General features: G+C 40.7%; 1 protein-coding gene and 1 long non-coding RNA gene across 3 annotated transcripts in view; one reads left to right on the top strand and one right to left on the bottom strand.

Annotated features, from left to right (window-relative positions):
- Positions 1-6,192, bottom strand: part of LOC140908983 (uncharacterized) — a 50,067-nt gene extending 43,875 nt beyond the window's left edge. For both annotated transcript variants that reach the window (XR_012158038.1, XR_012158037.1), the window contains exon 1: positions 6,004-6,192. This is a non-coding gene — a long non-coding RNA (uncharacterized LOC140908983). The remainder of the gene's footprint in view (positions 1-6,003) is intronic.
- A 227-nt stretch (positions 6,193-6,419) lies between these two features.
- SERINC1 (serine incorporator 1) overlaps positions 6,420-19,558 on the top strand; it is a 26,469-nt gene continuing 13,330 nt past the window's right edge. The window contains exons 1-4 of the mRNA XM_073337192.2: positions 6,420-6,586; positions 13,222-13,383; positions 15,442-15,635; positions 19,479-19,558. Coding sequence (XP_073193293.1) covers positions 6,548-6,586; positions 13,222-13,383; positions 15,442-15,635; positions 19,479-19,558 — 475 coding nt within the window. The 5' untranslated portion in view covers positions 6,420-6,547. The remainder of the gene's footprint in view (positions 6,587-13,221; positions 13,384-15,441; positions 15,636-19,478) is intronic.

Genomic DNA, 19,558 nt, shown 5'->3' with positions numbered 1-19,558 from the left:
CAGCCCTTGTACTCAAGGATTGCTCCAGATTCATGCCACTGCTACTGCTACCCTTTCTAGAGCTGTGCAGAGCAGGCCCTCACAGAGCCAAGCTGCAGTAGTGGTACAGAAGCAATGTTCCTATCTGCTCCTCTAGGCATTTTGCCTTCCTGAAGATACAGGCAATGCAACTCCCCGTTCCCCTCCACTACCGGTTCTGCTGTAATGTAACAATTAGAACCCTTAATGCCTGTGAAAAGCTTTGGTATCCTCCAATGAAACATGCTATCCAAGAGAATATTGGATGGTATTGTTAAACAACAAAGTTATTAAGTTACTTAAAGAAATTCCCTTTTAGCATTTAAAAACAAAGTAACATTTACTTTTTATAGTGTTAATGTGCCAAGAATGTAATTATACATCTAACAGACTTTAATCTAATAAACCCACTGAGAACTTCCTCTTCAACCATTACAGTAGAATGGTCCCTAACCTTTAATGTCATGTCACTTCACTACAGCAGTTGATGGCAAAATATTTTCTTCAGGACCTCTGAAAAATGAAATGAAGTATATAAACAGGGGCCAAACCTCATCTGGTGTAAATTGGCTTAGCTCCACTGACTCTGATAGTTATGCTGATTTACAGCAGCTGAAGCTCTGACCCAAGATGCTGACCTCTTCTTAATAAATGCTTGGACTCTCTGTAACAGTTTTATGTTCATGTATGCATTTTTCAGGGTCTATTGTAAGAACCTGGTTTTAATAGTCAACTGGCTCAGTAATCTACTATTTAGAAAACAGATTTACTCAAGCACTATCTGGTCCTCTGCTTGCATATAACCTAGGTCTTAATTATGAGATGCAAAACTGCAAGGCCATTTAGTATTATTAATCCATGGCTAAAAATAGCCAGATTCCCTGGCCTATTTTTAGATGAAACATTTAACTGCATGTTTTTTTGTCAAATAAAGAGCTAATTTCTATAAAAGGTACAACTGATCTCACAGTACATGCTTCCTACTGCATACCAAATGCCAGATTCTCAGCTGTTGTACACTGGCATATATAACTCCACTGATTTCAATAAAGTGATGTCAATGTGCACAAATGAAAACTGTGTGTGCCCCTTGTACACATACCTCTTTAACATTAGGGCTGAGCTAACAATTTGAAATCACCAATTTAATACTATTTTCCATTTTGATTTACAGAAACTTGCTCAGTGTTAGAAACTGAATGTGTCATGCAAACATTCATCAGCATATGGATTGCTTGCAAAGTGTACTCTGCAAGCACTGTTGAATAATCAACATTTGTGATACTCCCATCCAATCAGGTAACTGAAATGTAACTCATCAAATCGGGTTTCCAGAGCAAATATGAGAATAAATTTGAAATTCACTATCTACCAATATTCTGCAGTATTGACTTAAGATTTTCTGTTTTGGCAAATGTTCTACTTAAAGAATGTACATCTAGCTCATTGTCTACATCCCTGCCAGTAAACTTGCTCACTAGCACGTGCATAGAGAACAAACACAAATGCAACTATACTTGACTATAGCTTCATATACAATGTTGATACACACATTGTAAAAAGACAATAATGTTCAGTAGATTGTTTTCAAATGATACCTCACAAGGCATACTTGTACAAAATATATCACTATATAAAAGTGGTGAACCTGGGGTACAGGGCGTTACATGGGTAGGGCCCTACCAAATTTGTGGCCATGAAAAATGTGTCATGGACCATGAAATCTGGTCTTTTGTGTGCTTTTACCCTATACTATACCGATTTCATGGGGGGGGGACCAGCATTTCTCAAATTGAGGGTCCTGACCCTAAAGGGAGTTGCATGGGGGTTGCAAAGTTATTTTAGGGGGGTTGCACTATTGCCACCCTTACTTCTACACTGCCTTCAGAGCTGGGTGGCCACAGAGCGGCAGCTGTTGGTCGGACGGCCAGCTCTAAAGGCAGTGCCCCACCAGCAGCAGCGCAGAAGTAAGGGAGACAATCCCATACCATGCCATCATGAAAACATAATGGTTCCAATGCTAAGAGAAAGTTACCCAGTACTGATTTAGCAAGGCAGAATAGTCTGATATTTTGCTAGTTGAGAAGAACTTCATGCTATTTAACTGTGAAATATATTTCAAATAATGTTTAATTAAAATGTCCTTTCAGAACCTCTTGCTGGCAACATCTATCTTGCAGAAAAATGGCATTTTTTGTGATAAGTGGAAGCCCAATATAACAGACTGCAAAACCAGTTTCCATCAATTGTCAGTATGGTACTGATTATTTATTGGATTTCCAAAGCACAAATTGGAGTTATGCCCTTGAAAATCTCTCCTGTTGACATTAAATAACAGGTCAAATTCATTCCTGGTATAATTTCACTGGTGTCAGTGGATTTACACCAAGGATGAATAATGTAAACACCAAGGTTCAGATTATTAAACCAGTAGCAAAGCAAAATTGGAACTGTCACAAATGATGTCCCTATCCACTAGACCAGTGTTTCCCAAACTTGGGACACCGTTTGTGCAAGGAAAGCCCCTGGCGGGCCCGGCCGGTTTGTTTACCAGCCATGTCCGCAGGTTTGGCCGATCGCGGCTCCCACTGGCCGCGGTACACTGTGCCCGGCCAGTGGGGGCTGTGGGAAGTGGCGGCCAGTATGTCCCTCGGCCTGTGACACTTCCCACAGCCCCCATTGGCTGGGCACAGCGAACCGCGGCCAGTGGGAGCTGCGATCGGCCGAACCTGCAGACGCAGCAGGCAAACAAACCGGCTGGGCCCGCCAGGGGTTTTTTCTGCACAAATGGCATCCCAAGTTTGGGAAACACTGCACTAGACCATCCTTATGATTGCTGTAGAAATGCAAAATATTATTAAAACCAGTTGTTTGGCTTGGCTAAAAAATGACAGTATGAATTAACATTGCTTTTAATAGCAGAATCTTGTGCTAGCACTGAATCACATTCAAGTAAATCGGGCACCATGATGATGTCATAGTTTGTCACGAAAGTCATGACCATTAAACATTCAGACTTAATAATATTTCATCATAGAACTGCATATACAGTAGAACCTCACTTAGGAACACTTCAGGGGACTGGAGGTTGTTCATAACTCTGAAATGTTTGTAATTCTGAATGAAATGTTATGTTTCTTTCAAAAGTTTATAATTTATCATTGACTTAGTACAGCTTGAAAACTTTACTATAGAAAAAAAACCATCTTAATTTAAATGAAACAAGCACAGAAACAGTTTCTTTACCTTGTGAACTTTTTTTTTTAAACTTAAGTTTAACACAGTACTGTCCTGTATTTGTGTATGGGGGGGTTGGGTTTTTGTTTTTGTTTTTTTGGTTGTTTTTTCGGTCTTGTCTCTGCTGCTGCCTGATTGTGTACTTCAGGTTCCAAATGAGGTGTGCGGTTGACCAGTCAGTTCGTAACTCTGAGGTTCTACTGTACTTTCAGTAAATCCTAGAAAATGTTCAAAAGAGCATTCGTAAAACAAAAGAAGTTTAATCAGGGAGAAGTTTCTTTAGTTACATTACCTCCCTCCCCCATTTCTTCTAGAACAGAAGAATGCCCTACTGGGTCAGACCAAAGTTCCATCTAGCCCAGTATTCTGTCTTCTGACAGTGGCCAGTGCCAGGTGCCTGAGAGGGAATGAACAGAACAGATAAACATCAAGTGATCCATCCCCTGTCGCTCATTCCCAGCTTCTGGCAAACAGAGGCTAGAGACACTGTTCCTGCCCATCCTGGCTATTAGCCATCAATGGACCTATCCTCCATGAATTTACCTAGTTCTTTTTTGAACCCTGTTTTGGTCTTGGCCTTCACAACATCTTCTGGCAAGGAGTTCCACAGGTTGACTGTGTGTTGTGTGAAGAAATACTTCCTTTTATTTGTTTTCACACAATGCACAGTCAACCTGCGGAACTCCTTGCTAGAGGATGTTGTGAAGGCATTCTAACAGGCATTTCTTTCAATACTAATGTAATTCTAGGTCAGACTTTAAAAACACAGCATTTGAACTCATTTTAACTCTAAAAATTTGCATCATGATTTCTTGTGTGCTCTATCTGAAACAAGAGCTTTAGTCTCTTATAATCCATTCCTCCTCCCACTATGAAGGCTTAATCCTGTATATCAGTCTGTTGTCATGGAAATTATTGAAACATTAAAAATGTTGGGTTGAGGCTTCAATACAGGATCACGCAAAAGGAAATGACTGGCAGACAAGGAAGGTTCACTTAAATGTGGTTTAAATATAAGTAAGTGAAATATACAGGAGTATTGTACACACAAATTTATCCTAGAGAATATGTGCTTATGTATTGCAGTTTTCATTCCCAAGGTGAAAAATCCCATCTTCAAATAGGCAATTGCAATTTAAATGCTGTCATCACAGTGCTGGCTCTTGCAGATGTTTCCATTCGTTAGTTTACACTGACCTCTAGGGGATGGCATCCTCTGATATATTTCAGAGGCTATTTTTTATACATATAATATAGAATAGCATTATAAAAGCTTTAGTCCTTATTCATCAGGTTTGGAGCCAGGGAGAGTAATTTTTTTCCATCTCAGAAACTTTACCTTACTGCTTAGTGAGACACAGACATTATTTTTATATGGATGCAAGAGAAATGTTGTATAATTCCCTCAGCCACTAAGCCTCTTGCCACTTAAAACAACAAATTAATTAAGTTTGAGAACTCAGCTGCTGAGGGCAGGAACCAATTAATACATATATCAACTGCTTATGTAAATTATAAGGAAATGATGGCTTTAACATTTAAGGGCCATATGCCCAAATAAGAAGGTGCAGAATGAAAGCAACTCAGGAGAGTCACTAGCCTCTCCCTTTTGGGTTTCCATGTATTGATCCATCCTGACCAACTGTGAAGGTATAAAGGATACCTTTCCTATGGAGTCAGAGGCCTGCAGTTGGCTGGCTGATTAGACCCCTCTGCTGCACCTCAGAAAAGAGCTGGAAATTAAGTGGTTGATGCTCATAAAAGAGGGCAGCAGGAAGTGAAGGTGGGAGATAGTAATGCCCTCTGGAAAGCTGAGGGGTCTGGGGTTGCGTGCCCAATGGACTGCTGCTGAAGCAACTGCAGAGAGGAATTGCTCCAGAAACCAAATGGACAGCAGGGGGACCATGTGAAGTCCTTTTATTACTGAGATTCTGAGGTAAGAGCTAGGACGTTTTGGGTTGCTGAACTTACTGGTGCAAGGGACAGACTTGGAGAAGGGACTACTCAGCCTACCCAGACTTTGAGGGAGGAGTCTGTGAGGTTTTGATTTCTTTTGAAAGGTAAGGGGCCAGGCAATTACAGATGCCAAATTAAACAATATTCTCAGATTTTAAGACCAGAAAGGATCAGAATGACCTCCTGCATAACACAGACCATAGAACCTCACCCAATACTTTTTATTTGTTAGTTTTGTCTAGAGAAACATGCAACTATTCAATAATCAATTTTTTTTTTATTTTGGGGGAAAACCACATCACACATGGTTTATTCCCTATACAGTTCATTACTCCATGTTTCTAGATACTCTATTAAAAACTAAAAGATAATTCCTTCTGGACCTTTTTAACAATGAAGTCAAATCTGTCCTATTTATCAATAATCAAACAAATTTTACAAATGCAACGGTTAGTCATTGGTAGGTGCATTTAATATTAAATTTATGGTTGCCAAGTATTTAACTCTGATTACAGCTGAACAAACAAAGCATACACACAGTTGGACCTTGATCCTACATCGCGTTGGACAGAGGTGGATTTCTGTGCACATGTGGAGCTCACTGCAAGACTGGAACCTGTTTTCATTTTCCCCTAAAAACTTCCCATATTGTCTGAAATCAGGCCTCTCCCTTTAGACAATTTTCTTTTCCATTATTATGAATTAATTTCTCACATGTTAGCAGCTGTTAGATTAGTGAACCCAAAAGGACCACTAAACCCAAAAGGAAAGGGACAAGGAACAACATCACACCTTGTACCTGAAGATAGGGAAGAACCAGCTAGAGTAGGCTGCTGGGCACGTGCAGGAGACAGGGTGAGGGACTGGACGGCACAGAGCTGTGCCAAGAGCAGGAACCCTCAGCTGCGGTTCATGGTTGTCTGCGTCCCCCGCCGCCAAGCTCCCACCACATCACAGCCTTCCCTCCTCAGCTGGAGCCCCAAGCCCTTCCCAGAGCTCCTCCCACTGCGCCCAAGCCCCGCCCCTCGCTGTAGCTTGCTTTGAAGCCCCGCCCCTGCACAAAACTCCGCCCCTCGCTGAGGTTAGTTCTACTCTGAAGCCCGCCCCACCCAATTGGGGCGCCTCTTCCAGCTCTGCACGCGCTGCCCCCTCAACGCCTGCGCAGTGAGATTTCGACATCCGCGGCGCCGCCTTCCGGAAATGACGAATGTTTTAACGTCAGAGGCCGGAAGCCCCTTGTCTTAGGGGTAAACAAGAACCTGACTGAGGAAGAAGCTGCGGGAGTCGGGAGCCGCCTCCATCTTTAAGGCGCCGGAGTCCGCCGCCCGCCCGGGAGATGGGGGGCGTCCTGGGCCTGTGCTCCATGGCGAGCTGGGTAACGTGGGGGCGGGATGGGCCCTGGCTGCGGGGCGGGGAGAGCGCGGTGTCTGGACCCCGGCAATCCCCGGGCTCCGCGCAGGCCTGCGGGGGCGTCCAGTTCTGTCCCGGAGCTCCCGCCCCGTTGTCCCCACGGGGCCTCTGCCGGGGCTTTGCCCAGGCGGGATTTAATTCTCGAAAGCGGCGGTACGGCCCCAGCGGAGCCGCGTCTGGCTGCAGGGCCTCGCTCCCTGACCCGCCGTTCCGCTTACTCTTAAGGCTTCCTCCTTACTCTGGGTCGTGTCCCTCGCTGCCGTCCTCCACACAGGGAAACGGCTTAACTCGGCTTGTCAGGTGGGCCACACGCTGGTCCCGTTGGCTTGGGGCTCAGCCGAGCTGCCCTGGCCGGTGATGCCGCTCGTCAGGAGATGGGAATATTTACTGCGCAGGAAAATGTGCTGGTGTTTCTTCAGATCTGCAAAAATAGTGAAAATGTAACTGAGACCAGTATTGAGTTTCACCTTTACTGTGGGTACCCTGCAAAAATGCTACCTCCATCTTATTGAAATTAGACATGTCTAGTTCTTTCCTCATGGCTCACTTAGCAGCAGCTGCATCCTCTGTAGCATCTTCTCTCTCACCAAGACACTTTGGTTACTGCAGCACAGTCTACAATGATGTCACTATCACACCGAGCATTGTTAGGTGCTGGAAATTAGTCCTGATTACTCCAAAATATGCTACTTAAAAACAACTCTTCTTAAGACTTAATGTATTTTCCCACTGAGTTTTTAACTATTACCAACTCCTCCGTGTTTGTTTTTTTTCTCAAGATTATCACCGGCTTGCTAATTATCTTGGGAGTCATTATTCTATGTACCACTACAATTTACTTGATGTTCAAATAGGTAGAATACGAACAAGAGTGGTTTTGGAGCTTTTGGGTAACTATTTGTAAATCAGTGGGACTTAGTGTCCTGATTAACTTAGGTGCATTTAAAAATTTTTTACACTGTGTTTTGAATGAAATACTGTTGGTTTAAAACTGAAAAAGTGATGTACAGTATTCCATTTCATTCTGTCTTTTGAAAAAAATTAAATATCTTATGTGCTAAGTGTAGAAATCTAGTGAAAGTGAAGTGCGGGAAATACAGTAACTGTAATGAGGTTCTTGTAGGACATTTGTTGTTGTTTAGTAAAACCCATTTACAATTAACGGATCTGCCATTGGTCATCTCACTCCTGCTTGCGTGCGCAGTGCACTATCATGCAAAAATCACCAGTGGGTCTCCCTTATTCAGGATTAGTTAACCATGTAGAAACTTTAATTTTCTAATTTCTTAGAATTGTTAAATTAATAAATGTAAGCTGTCTTGCTGATGTAGATGTAAATATATTATGTATATTTATTTCTAATGAGGCGCAGAGATCCTTTTTAAGTGTGTGCAGTAGAAAAATGAAGTGTTAGAAAATATGTTAATTCACGTGTTAACCAGTTTAGAGATGGTGATATGATTAGACATAGTCACGTTTAAAAATATGCTACCTGGTCTTGCTTAACCATTGGGTAACACTGTTTTTAAAATGACTGTTAGCTGCTAATGGTGTTACTAACATAAAGCATGCGTTAATTCACATTTGCAAACATAACTTATTTTCATAGTGTAGACTTAGCCTTTCTAACCTCTAAATTCTAGCTCTAACAAGGCCTGGATATCTAGATAAGTGTATATAGAAAGTGACCCATGTGCACTCTCTGAAAATAATCTGAGCACTGCTTTGTACAGAGTCACTTCCAGAGTCAGCTTGCAGCCCTCTGGATAGGTATATGTACATATACATGTTTTGTTTTGTTTTTTAAATTGACTTGCTATTGCTTAAGCTCTCTTTTCTTCCCCCTCCCTGCAAAAGCTCAAACAAACTAGCTTCTGTTCCTCACTGCTGCCTTGCTTTCTTCATCAAAATGCTGAGTAACTAAATGCTTGGAGCGCATGCAGTGCATGATGTCTTGTTAAAGTTATAGGGTTAGCTCTCTGGTTTCTGAGATGTTTTGATGTCTTGCTTCCTGCTTTTTCCTCTCCTGTAGTGGAATCGCAAATTTCGCCCACTTTTAGACCAAGTCTTGCATCCGATGAAGTGAGCTGTAGCTCACGAAAGCTTATGCTCAAATAAATTGGTTAGTCTCTAAGGTGCCACAAGTACTCCTTTTCTTTTTGTACCTTGTGAATCAGCTTGCTGACCCAGCATGTCTAAGATCATGTCTACACTTAATGGGATTGACACTGCTGTGATCGATGCAGCGGGGGTTGATTTAGTGGGTCTAGTGAAGACCCACTGAATTGACCACAGAGTGTTCTCTGGTCTACTCTGGTACTCAGCTTAATCTTGTTGTTACAGTGGAGTCGACGGGAGAGCGTCTCCCTTTGACGCAGTGTGGTGTAGACACTGCAGTAAGTTGACCTAAGCTACGACAACTCCAGCTACGTTATTCACATAGCTGGAGTAACGTAACTTAGGTGAACTTTCCGCAGTAGTGTAGACAAGGCCTGAGTATGTGAATAGGTTGACCAGACAGCCTTTTAAACCAACATATTGTTCAATCTTAACTGTAGAAACAAAGCATAACAAGAAGAAAAGACTTTTAAAACAGTAAGCAGTGTGCGTACATGTCTGTTACTTAACGCCATACCATCCTGAGTGGGTCCATGCAAATCTAACTTCTTCAGATACTTCAGCAGGTCTTGAATGTTTGTTTTTGTTCCTCTGAACGGCTCCTGAACAGTTGCCTCCCTCCTTAAAGAATCACTTTTTATTCATCCAGAGTTCTTTGGTCTCTTAGATCCTTGGCTTTTTGTCCCTGCTGTCCAAAACCAGTTTGGTGGGCCTGAGTGGTAGGTCAGTTGTCTGGCCAATGGCTCTCCCGTTCTCCTGGAACAACCCCCTGTGTTTGCTGAGGGAGAGTCATTGTTTCGCTTTCCCATTTGTTTTGCAACAGCCCTGTTGATTTAACCCATATAGTCATATAGTAAACATCCCAATATTTAACCTAATATTGTCATATGGTAAACATTCCAATAACCAGATCAACATTCAGTATACGTAAATTGTTACAGAGCAGCTCCATGTCCACCACAATGACTAAATTGAGTTGGGACTGATGAGTTCAGTTGAAGCAGCGATCTGTACAGTAATAGCTATGATTCATTCTGCAATGTACCTGGACAAAAATTCTTTTAATCCTAAATTTAGGACATTCTCACTACATATCATAAAATGATGCGAATGATAATGAGTTAGCTCATCTGTTGATACGCTCATATCTGGGGAGAAAGTAATTCAGTACATGAAGCACATACTTTGCCTGCTCAATTTGCTCAAACACATTTACTTGCCAAAAAATGCTATTGGCCAAAAATTCCTTTTTGCTATATTTCCCTGAAACAAAGAGTGGCTTTAAGAAGCAGTTGCAAATTATGTGTTTACAACAAAGATAATATTACATGTCTTCACTTTCAAGGCCCTTCACAGCCTATTCCTCCCCTCCCTGTCTCTTACTCAGTTTCCAAAGGTCAGCTCCCACCGCTGATTGACTGATAATGCCAACCTCCATTGCCTGCTTGTTAAATTTTCAAACACGTACCTTCACGTTTTCTCCCATGCTACTTTTCAAGCTTGGGATAAGCTCCCTGTAAACATCTGCAAAACTAACTCATTATCCCTCTTCAAATCCCTTCTTAAAACTCTCCTTTACCGTGGTGCCTACAAAAAACTTGACAGTGATTAGGCTGCTGGTATACTCAGACCAGTGCCGATCCTGCTGATCAGTATTGTCTTGCTCTTTCCTTGTTTTCCCCCCGTTGGTTTGTCTGTATTCATCCAGTGTCTCTTGTCGTATACATAACTTGTAAGCTCTTTGAGGTAGGGACAGTCTTTTTATTTTGTTTATACAGTACCTAGCACAGTGCAGGCCTGGTTCATGACTGGGGTTCACAGGTACTATGATGCTACAAACAATAAGTAGAACCTAAGAGTTACGAACACCAGAGTTAAACTGATCAGTCAACCACACACCTCATTTGGAAGTATGCAATCAGGCAGCAGCAGAGACCCTCCTCCACCTTCCCAGTTGCCCCCCCCCCACCAAAAAAAAGCAAATACAGTACAGTACTGTATTAAATGTAAACTACTAAAAAGGGAAAGCAGCATTTTTCTTCTGCATAGTAAAGCTGTATTAAGTTAATGTTTGGTTGTAAACGTCTTGAAAGAACAACCATAACATTTTGTTCAAAGTTATAAACATTTCAGAGTTACGAAAATGTCCATTCCTAAGGTGCTCATAACTTTGAGGTTACTGTAATACGTATAAGTAGTGTGCCTAGGAATCTCTTGTTCTGTGATGTGCATGTGTAACTGCCATGGATGCAAGCATGAGATGTCAGGACATGATTTTTCAGAGTGAAGTTGTGACCAAAAGTCACAAATTTTAAAAAAATGAAAGCATCCGCCTGTGTGATAGTCAGGCGTTAGGACCGAGGGACAAGGAGAAAATTATTCTTTATTTATGCTACTGCTTTACACTTTTGCATCCTTAGTTAAGAGCAAGCTACAGCAGTCACTTGAGCACTGCGTGAGTGACTTATGACAAAGGATCCTAGTTTTCTGTGATTAGAAAGTCCAAAATTCTCCAATTAAAACCCCCCCCATAAAAATCTGTGTTTTTCTGCAATTAAAATGAATTGCTGAACTTTAGTTCCCAGTGCCACAATATGTATAGGGATTGGTTGAACACAATGTTTTCTTGGTATATAGTAGAACTCCATTTATCCAAGTGTCCATTATCTGGCTCTCCATTTTAACTGAAACATCAGCCTCATAGAGCTGGCAGTGGCTGGGGCTCAGGCAGTCAGTCGGAGCCCCTGCCCATCTCAAAACAAGGGAAAGAAAGCTCTGCCAAGCCCATGATTCCACCCAGCAGCAGCCAAAAAATCCTGGGGAAAAGATTAGATGCAGACTCTGGGATATGGAAAAAATAATCTGGGTTATGGGTGTTGTTTTGAAGAACAAGTCGGTTTTGGAGCATCGTTTAGGGAAAGGTTCAGATCAATGTTAGAACACCAAGTGGTGGCTTTATAGCTTAAGACAGTATTTGTCATACCCTGTCACAGTTACCAGTCTGTTGATTGCCATCTGCCCAAACACCTCTTGAGTTGTAGATCTTAATGGAAAAATCAAGAGCAGAAGCAAAAGGTTATTGGAGCCTTTTATGTGTGGAAGTGGAGGGGAAATGGACTAGGATTGTGCTATCTAAGTGCTATAACGCTCCTTCTGTAGCTTTATTTATACTCTTTTTGAAAGGTGTTTCTGTAGTAGAGTATTGTGATAGCTCTTGGCTGCTCCAGCTTTGAAGAACAGCAAATACAGATGAAGAGGGTAAAAAAGATTGGGGGTGACTACAAGACCACAGGAAACACTGAACTAGCATTAAGTGATTCTGATATTGGTAACCTAACATTTCCACTGAAAACTACATGACCACCAAAGTTTAGATATTAATCACCTGTCCACACTACCTACCATAGAATAAAACAATGTTGTTCCCTTTTAACTAAATTATGAAGAAAACTACATTTAAAAAGAAAATATCTTGGGGTGATCCATATTCCTAGATATTCCTTTCAATTATTATAATCTGATTGACATTCACTTGTGGAGTCCCAACCGCATTTAATGCAATCTTTGGGTGGGAGAACGCTGCTTAGAGACAAAATGTTATAGGTTTGCAATGAAGTAATACACATTTTCCTGTTTAAGAGCAAACTGCATCCAGATGTGCTAAAGCAATGAGTGAGTTATTTTGTCCTCAAATATAACACTTTTTCTCAAGGTATTGGCAATGGTAGAAAGGAATACGGTACAACTGAAAATACTTGCTAAATATGAACTAATTTGTGCGTTCCATTTTTGTTTTACTCTTGAATTTTCAAATCCTTTCTATATTGTGCAAGTTAATCAAGTAATTGGGAATTACCTGGTGTGTCTTGGTTTGAATAGCTGCCAAACTCTGTCAATAAGCAATATATTTTTAACAGAAGGATTGGACCATTTTATTTCTATTACAGAGGTGCTCAGAAATCCCAGTAATCGACATGAATAGCCCTTAAACCTTAATATACAGGCATGTAGAAAATGACAGTCCTTCCCCAAAATGTCTGAGTATATAGATAAAAAAAAACCTAGAACAGCAAAACGTTAAACACATTTCACAGGCAGAGATTTCCTTAGCTAAATAAGAACTGACCATAGTGCAACACTTAAGGCCCCCTCTGCACCAAAGTAACCCCAAGCCTGTGAACTCTCTCCCCCCAAAATTAACAATTGTCCTTGAAAAACAGAAGTAGTCTGCCTTGTGCATTGATGCAGACTTTAAAACCTACCATTATAAATGTTAGTGTAGAAACCTAATCTCATGGAACATTCACTGGGCTAGACAAAACAATGTAACATGCTATGGGGAATTATCTTGCATTGATAAGGAGGTGGGCTAGATTTTTCCATCACTAAAAATCCACACATCCTGCGTAAATCTTTGAATAACCTAATAAACAACTCATAATTGTTTAACGTAAACTGCTCTATAATCTATCTTTCCTCCAGATACCATGCTTATGTGGCAGTGCCCCATGTCTGCTGTGCCGTTGCTGCCCCAGTGGAAACAACTCTACCATAACTAGGCTGATTTATGCCTTCATCTTGCTCCTTGGAGTGAGCGTTGCCTGCGTCATGCTAATGCCAGGAATGGAGGAACAGCTGAAGAAGGTCATTACTTTTCCGCTTTCATGTTTTGGTAGACCAGATGTTGCAAAATAGTTGACAGTCACATACTTTCATGATGTCATGCTTCATGTGTGAAGTACTTACATTGCTACTAGTAAACATGCTTTTAATATTATTTGGAGTCATCAGATAGTCTTACAAGTTCTGTTTAAGTATAAGCAGCTGAATCTTGAAAGAAGTGTAGTGTTAATTGGTATGCAGTTGTTATTATAAGCAGCAGCCTTCAGAAATAAAATTGAGTCTCTTGAATTACTTCTTAGGTTCAAGAACTGCTTCAGCACAACACATTTGTATGTAGAATAATACATTTTCTGGTTTCATTGTGTTCTACTTGCTAAATTTTAGCTTTTAAATCTGAGACTATGTAAGGTGAAATCATTTTTCTTAGGTGACACATTTTTTGCTAATGGGAATAAGCAATTTGTAGTGCAGTTGATTCAACTGATTAAAAGAATTGTGACTTTTCTAATATGGTTTGCTAGTCATGTATTGAACAGACTGCTGTAATTACATTAGAGGTCCCCAAACTGGGCAGACCCCACCCTCCCCCACCTCTGGGGTGTGTGTGTGAAGGAACATCTGGGGGCATGGTGGGGCCCGTGCCAGTCCCTACAGGGAATTAGGGAGGGAGCACCGTTCAGCCCTGCTCCCGGCCCTGCACCTGTCCCCAGCCTTGGCACGGCTCTGCTTCTGGCCCCACCACAGCCACAGGCTGTGACTCCATTCCCGGCCAAGGCTGGGAGTGGAGCCGCACCTGGCCGCAGGCCTAGCTGCTGGCCCCCACGGCAGCCTGGCTGTGGCTCCATCCCCAGCCTTGGCCCTTGGCCATGGCCCCAGACCCACCCCCAGCTGCAGCCCCCTTACTTCGTCCATGTTGCGGACAGGGGTAAGGGGGGGGGGGGGCATGACTCTCAAAAGTTTGGGGAGCACTGACCATTTACATACTTAATCCTAGTATCCATTTTTTTATCTTAGTTTTCCCAATTAAATGTTACACTCCTTAACCCCCATCAGATGTGTATCTTGTGGTCTTGTCCTTCGTTAAAATCAAAGTGTTTGTAAATGCTCTTTATGCTATGGGAGAGTAACCGCTTTAGAACTTGGGGAAAGCCATTTTAACCATTTGGGAAAGATATATTATGGCCTTGTAAAGTGTGGTTTACAGTACATCAGACTTTAAAGAGTTCTTACTAATATCCTGATATGGACAGAAACAGAGAGATACTATCAGCTATATTTTTTTAGTTGTCCCTGGTACTTTGCTCTTAATTAACTGCAGTGCCTTTTTGGAGGCTTTTATTTTTCATGTGTCCAAATAGACCTAAGGATGTCTGTCTAAATGGGCCATCTTGATTATCGCTACAAAAGTGTTTTTTTTTTTTTTTCTCCTGCTGATAATAGCTCATCTTAACTAATTAGCCTCTCACAGTTTGTATGGCAACTTACGTGTGTGGGTGTATATATATATAATCTTCTTACTATATGTTCCATTTTATGCCTCTGATGAAGTGGGCTGTAGCCCACGAAAGCTTATGCTCAAATAAATTTGTTAGTCTCTAAGGTGCCACAAGTACTCGTGTTCTTTTTGCCGTTTATTTTGTTTCATTACCGTCATAATAGTTGTCATCAGAAATATATGCAGCTCTGGGGCTGTTATTAGTGTTGTTTCAGACTGGTAAATAGAACTTAAGTTCCATTGTGAGTCCCAAAAAATGGATGGTGGCTCAGTTGTGTTGTCTGAATTCTCTTGGGGGGGGAGGGGAGGTGTGTATGTGTGTTTTAGTAAGTTTGTTTGTTTTATAATTCTAATCCACACATACAATTAATTGTTTTTAAAGCAAACCTAATCTGTTTGTTGGACTACCTGTTTGCATAGCTGCATGAATTATGCAATGTTGTAGTTTTAAGTGAAATATTGTGGTGTAAATAATTTTACAGAATTAAGTGATGTATATTTTTATTAATAAAATGAAAAATATATCTCTAAAATGCTTCTGATGAACAAATATCATTGAAACATTTTGTGTTAATCAATCATAGATTCCTGGATTTTGTGATGGAGGGATTGGAACAACTATTCCTAATGTGCATGGTCATGTGAATTGTGATGTCTTAGTCGGATACAAAGCAGTGTACCGTGTGTGTTTTGGTATGGCCATGTTCTTCCTTCTGTTCTCCTTGTTGATGATCAAAGTAAAGAGCAGCAATGATCCAAGAGCAGCAGTGCACAATGGGTAAGATACGAGAACAACAACTGTGACTGTTTGGTGTGTATGTGTAATACAGCTATTTTTGAAAATAACAGGTAAACGCTCCCGTGAGATTGACTGTGCTATGAAAAGGGAATTCTTTAGCAGATGGAAGTATAATGCAGGCTCACAGATAAAATATTTTAGGGAAAATCATATTAAATTAGTGAGGGAGGGGGGAGATGAACGTGAACACACCCCTTCAGTTGTAAAAGCTTACTTTCAGAATTGGAATTACAGTTATGGAAGATCTGTTTAAAGTTGTTTCCACCCCATTCAATAACAAGTCTGTTATTCTTCCCCTTCTTTCTTTTTTTGGTAGAGAGAAATTATTTTGTACTTTTTGAACTTCCAGGTGTTTCCCCTGTATTTTTATTATATTCATATCTAGGATAACCTAACCAAAAATAATTGTAAAATACTAGTTCTTCAAGAAGCTGGCTGATTATATTGGTGGTCTTTCCCTGACTCTATTTGTGCACAGTATAGTTGTTTAAACCAGTGGAATCCAAACTGCTGTCATTGGAATATAGCTCAAAACACATAAGACAGTTTCTGTAGTGCAAACTCTTAGCACCCATAGTGATAGCTGCTGAACAGAGTATTTTCCAGATGTTTTACCGCAGAAGATGAAGATTCATCTGCTGTTACCCACAAACAATCGCATAATAAGGAAAGAGTGATTGGCTAGTCTTCCCCATTTTAGTGAATCTGCAAGGATTAGCTGCTTGAGTTCTACTGAGCTCACTTTGACAATTTGGACTTCATTGTATAAACCTCCTGAAATTAATAAAACTACAGAATTGCATTCCCATGCCGTGGGGGGGAAAAGCAGTTTAGATAGACCATGGCAGTCAACTATGCTTTATTTACTAGTTTTATTTGTTTCTTTAGATTTAAATAATAAAAAGACACCTATGCAAAGGTTCTAGGTTCTATGTTGTAAATGCAATAGTCAGAGTAATATCCTCTGCGTTAAAAGGCAAATATGAACAACAATGAGACATGAACAGTAATTCAACTAAGCCAGCCTTTTTATCTCCCATCATTCTTGGACCATACCATCAAACCTCTCTAAAATAAATGGCTTTTGCAGCATGCGTTTTATACAAGCAAGAGAAAAGTATCCACTATGCCAGGAGATAATTTAGCATCTTTGACATCTTCCCCCCCCCCCCCCCTTTTTAAGGCACTTATTAAAAATATATACAAATTCTGCATGGTGTGAAACCTTTTAACCTAAGAGACCACTTCTCAAATAACCTGTTGTGGCAGATGTCTTTGTCCTGGAGACTCATGTTGTCTGCTCCTGAGGCTGAACTGTCAGACAAATTGCTGTCCTGTTTCAATCCTACCACTGGAATTTGCTCCTCTTGGTAGCCTGTTAGAGTTAGTCTAGCAAGATTCTGAGCACAAGGCAAACATATCTAGAGGGTTTAACTGTTTTGTTATTACTGAAAAATTATATAGTAATGTAGTTTTAAACATCTCTGCCAGAAGCAGTGGTGTCTTCAGTGGTACCCATTCAGGGTAGTTGCATGTAAATCATGTCCTTTAATTATACATGTGTCTTCAACGATGCTCTTTAAATCAGGGACAGCAAGACTGTACTGCAGAACAGAGACCTTGTATTTACCTATGCATATCCGTCAGTTTTTCCACACTTGCGTATAAGTTGGAGCCATCAGACAATATCTCGTGGGACAGTTAATTTAGTTGTGTAAATTCATAACTGCGAAATGAGTGCTATCTAGGCAGTTCCCGTTTTTATCAGTGTAATCAAAACAAAAGCCTACAGAACTCCAGCAGCCTCTATGTAAGCCAGCAGTAATCCTTGGAATGCTTAGCAATTTTAGACTGTAGGAATATAGTATTCTTCCCAAAAATTAAACCAGGTAGGTAGATATTGGTACTCTAAGCTTTTAGGTAATCTGAAAAGGATCTGGAATTAAGCATGTTATTTATGCAAAGCTTGGACCTATTCTTCCTTTATCAAGGTTATTCTTCCAAGCTGATGAGGAGGAAATCAAACTCCTCACATAGATTCAGAAGCAGGAGTTAATGCATTATAGATTGTGTAATTAGTGCACTGAACCATCCAGATTTTAAAATAAGCTTTGCTTGCTTTTAAAATTCATTATGTGCTCCTCCCCTAGTCAGTTTGATGTGCTCCTCCCCCCAAATTGCAATTTGTTCCTCTATAGAACTGGATCCCTCAAGCTGGGGTAGGAGAGAATCTCAGCATGGAAAGGTGAAGAACTACTCAACTAGATTTTTACCTCTGATGTCATCGTTTTTTGCTTTGTATGTGTTACTGGACATATGTTTCTGTATTATTATTATTATTATCATACTACTTAAGAACCCTAGGCATGGACCAGGACCTTATTATTTTGCTTTGTCTTTTGAGCTATATTAATTTTTTATAGATGGGACTGGTAGTACAACCTATAGTTAAGGTTGCCCGACACTTCCTATTATAACAAACTGGAGTCAGGATTTTATAACTTTGCTTGGCTTTGACTATTCAGACTGAAATTTCCCATGCTGGGTGTCTACCTGAGGCTGAATTTTTAAAGAAAATTTAGAAAAAGTGGTCAGCCAGTTCTGAGAACAAGATTAGGGAAATATCCACACACATGGGCAAAACAATGTGTTACAGCCATTTTGTTGAGAAGATCTAGTCCCTCCTTGCTTTGGAGTAGGAGCTTCCTATGTGGTTAGATGTACCTTTTACTGTACCTGTGGGGGGGGGATACTGAAATATAGCTAAATTATAAGCCTTTCAAAAATCTGCTTTTGTACGCTCAGGAGAGACTTGCTGGTCTGGCAGCTAAATTCTTCAGATTCCATCTGCACTAAGCATGCTCCCCTCCACCCCAGGTCTGCAGGGGCTGAGAAGAACTTTCCCTACAGTTGCTATTTCTGGTTGTGGGCCGCTACAGTACTTGGCACAGAAACTGAGAGCAGGGAGACTTTCTGTCCTGGGAGCCAAGAAGGGAAGGAAACTAAGGGTGATTTCGGGGGAAGATAGATTTGACAAGGAGGTGGAATGAGGGGACGATTGGCACTGCTTGGTCAAGGAAATTGGGTGAAGAAGTCTGAACAGGGTGGGGGGAATTGGGATGAGGAGCCTAGAGAGGGAGACCGTCAATGGGAGCTGGGGGGAGTGGGCTGCCAACATGGAGCCTATGGGGTAGAATAGAACTGTCTAGATTAAGAGTCTAGGAAACAAGTACAAAACATCCACTTTAGCAATTTAAGATTATAAAATGGCAAGACAGTGTTAACCCCACCCCCGCCAAGACTAGCAATGTGTAAATAAAACAAATAAACTTAAAGGGAATAAAATAAAAGTGGATTTTTTAAAATTAAAAACATGTAATTTTTATCCACCCTGGATTCAACTGTATGGTACTATGCGTGGGACATCAGAACAGGAGTTTAAACTGACATCAAACTCAGAAGCTGTCTATATACAACCGGGACTAAGAACAAAAACTGCCTAGTCTAAACTTCTTGATGCTTCTCTTTGCCTCCCTACAAAAGATATTTTAATTTAGTGTCAGTATCTCCTGTATTCTGAAGGAGTAGTTAATGGATACATTTCTCAGATATGCACAAACAAGGAAGCAAAGATTATGTATTTGAAATGCAAGCTAAAATAGGCAAACTTTAAGTCCTGTCATTTCAAATAATTAACTTTCATTTACATTGTGCTCTTTTGACTGCTTATAAAATACATCAGTTATGTGAGCACAGACACAGATTAAAGTTTATTACTGTACATCCCTTGATTTTGTTTGTTTTTGTTTTTGATTTCTTTAGATTCTGGTTCTTCAAGTTTGCTATAGCAATAGCAATTAATGTTGGAGCTTTTTTCATCCCAGAGGGACCCTTTACGACTG

Source organism: Lepidochelys kempii, chromosome 3, assembly GCF_965140285.1.
Source record: "Lepidochelys kempii isolate rLepKem1 chromosome 3, rLepKem1.hap1, whole genome shotgun sequence".
Classification (NCBI taxonomy): domain Eukaryota; kingdom Metazoa; phylum Chordata; order Testudines; family Cheloniidae; genus Lepidochelys; species Lepidochelys kempii.
The sequence above is the reverse complement of the archived record's forward strand: the minus strand, read 5'-3'. Positions and strand labels throughout refer to the sequence as shown.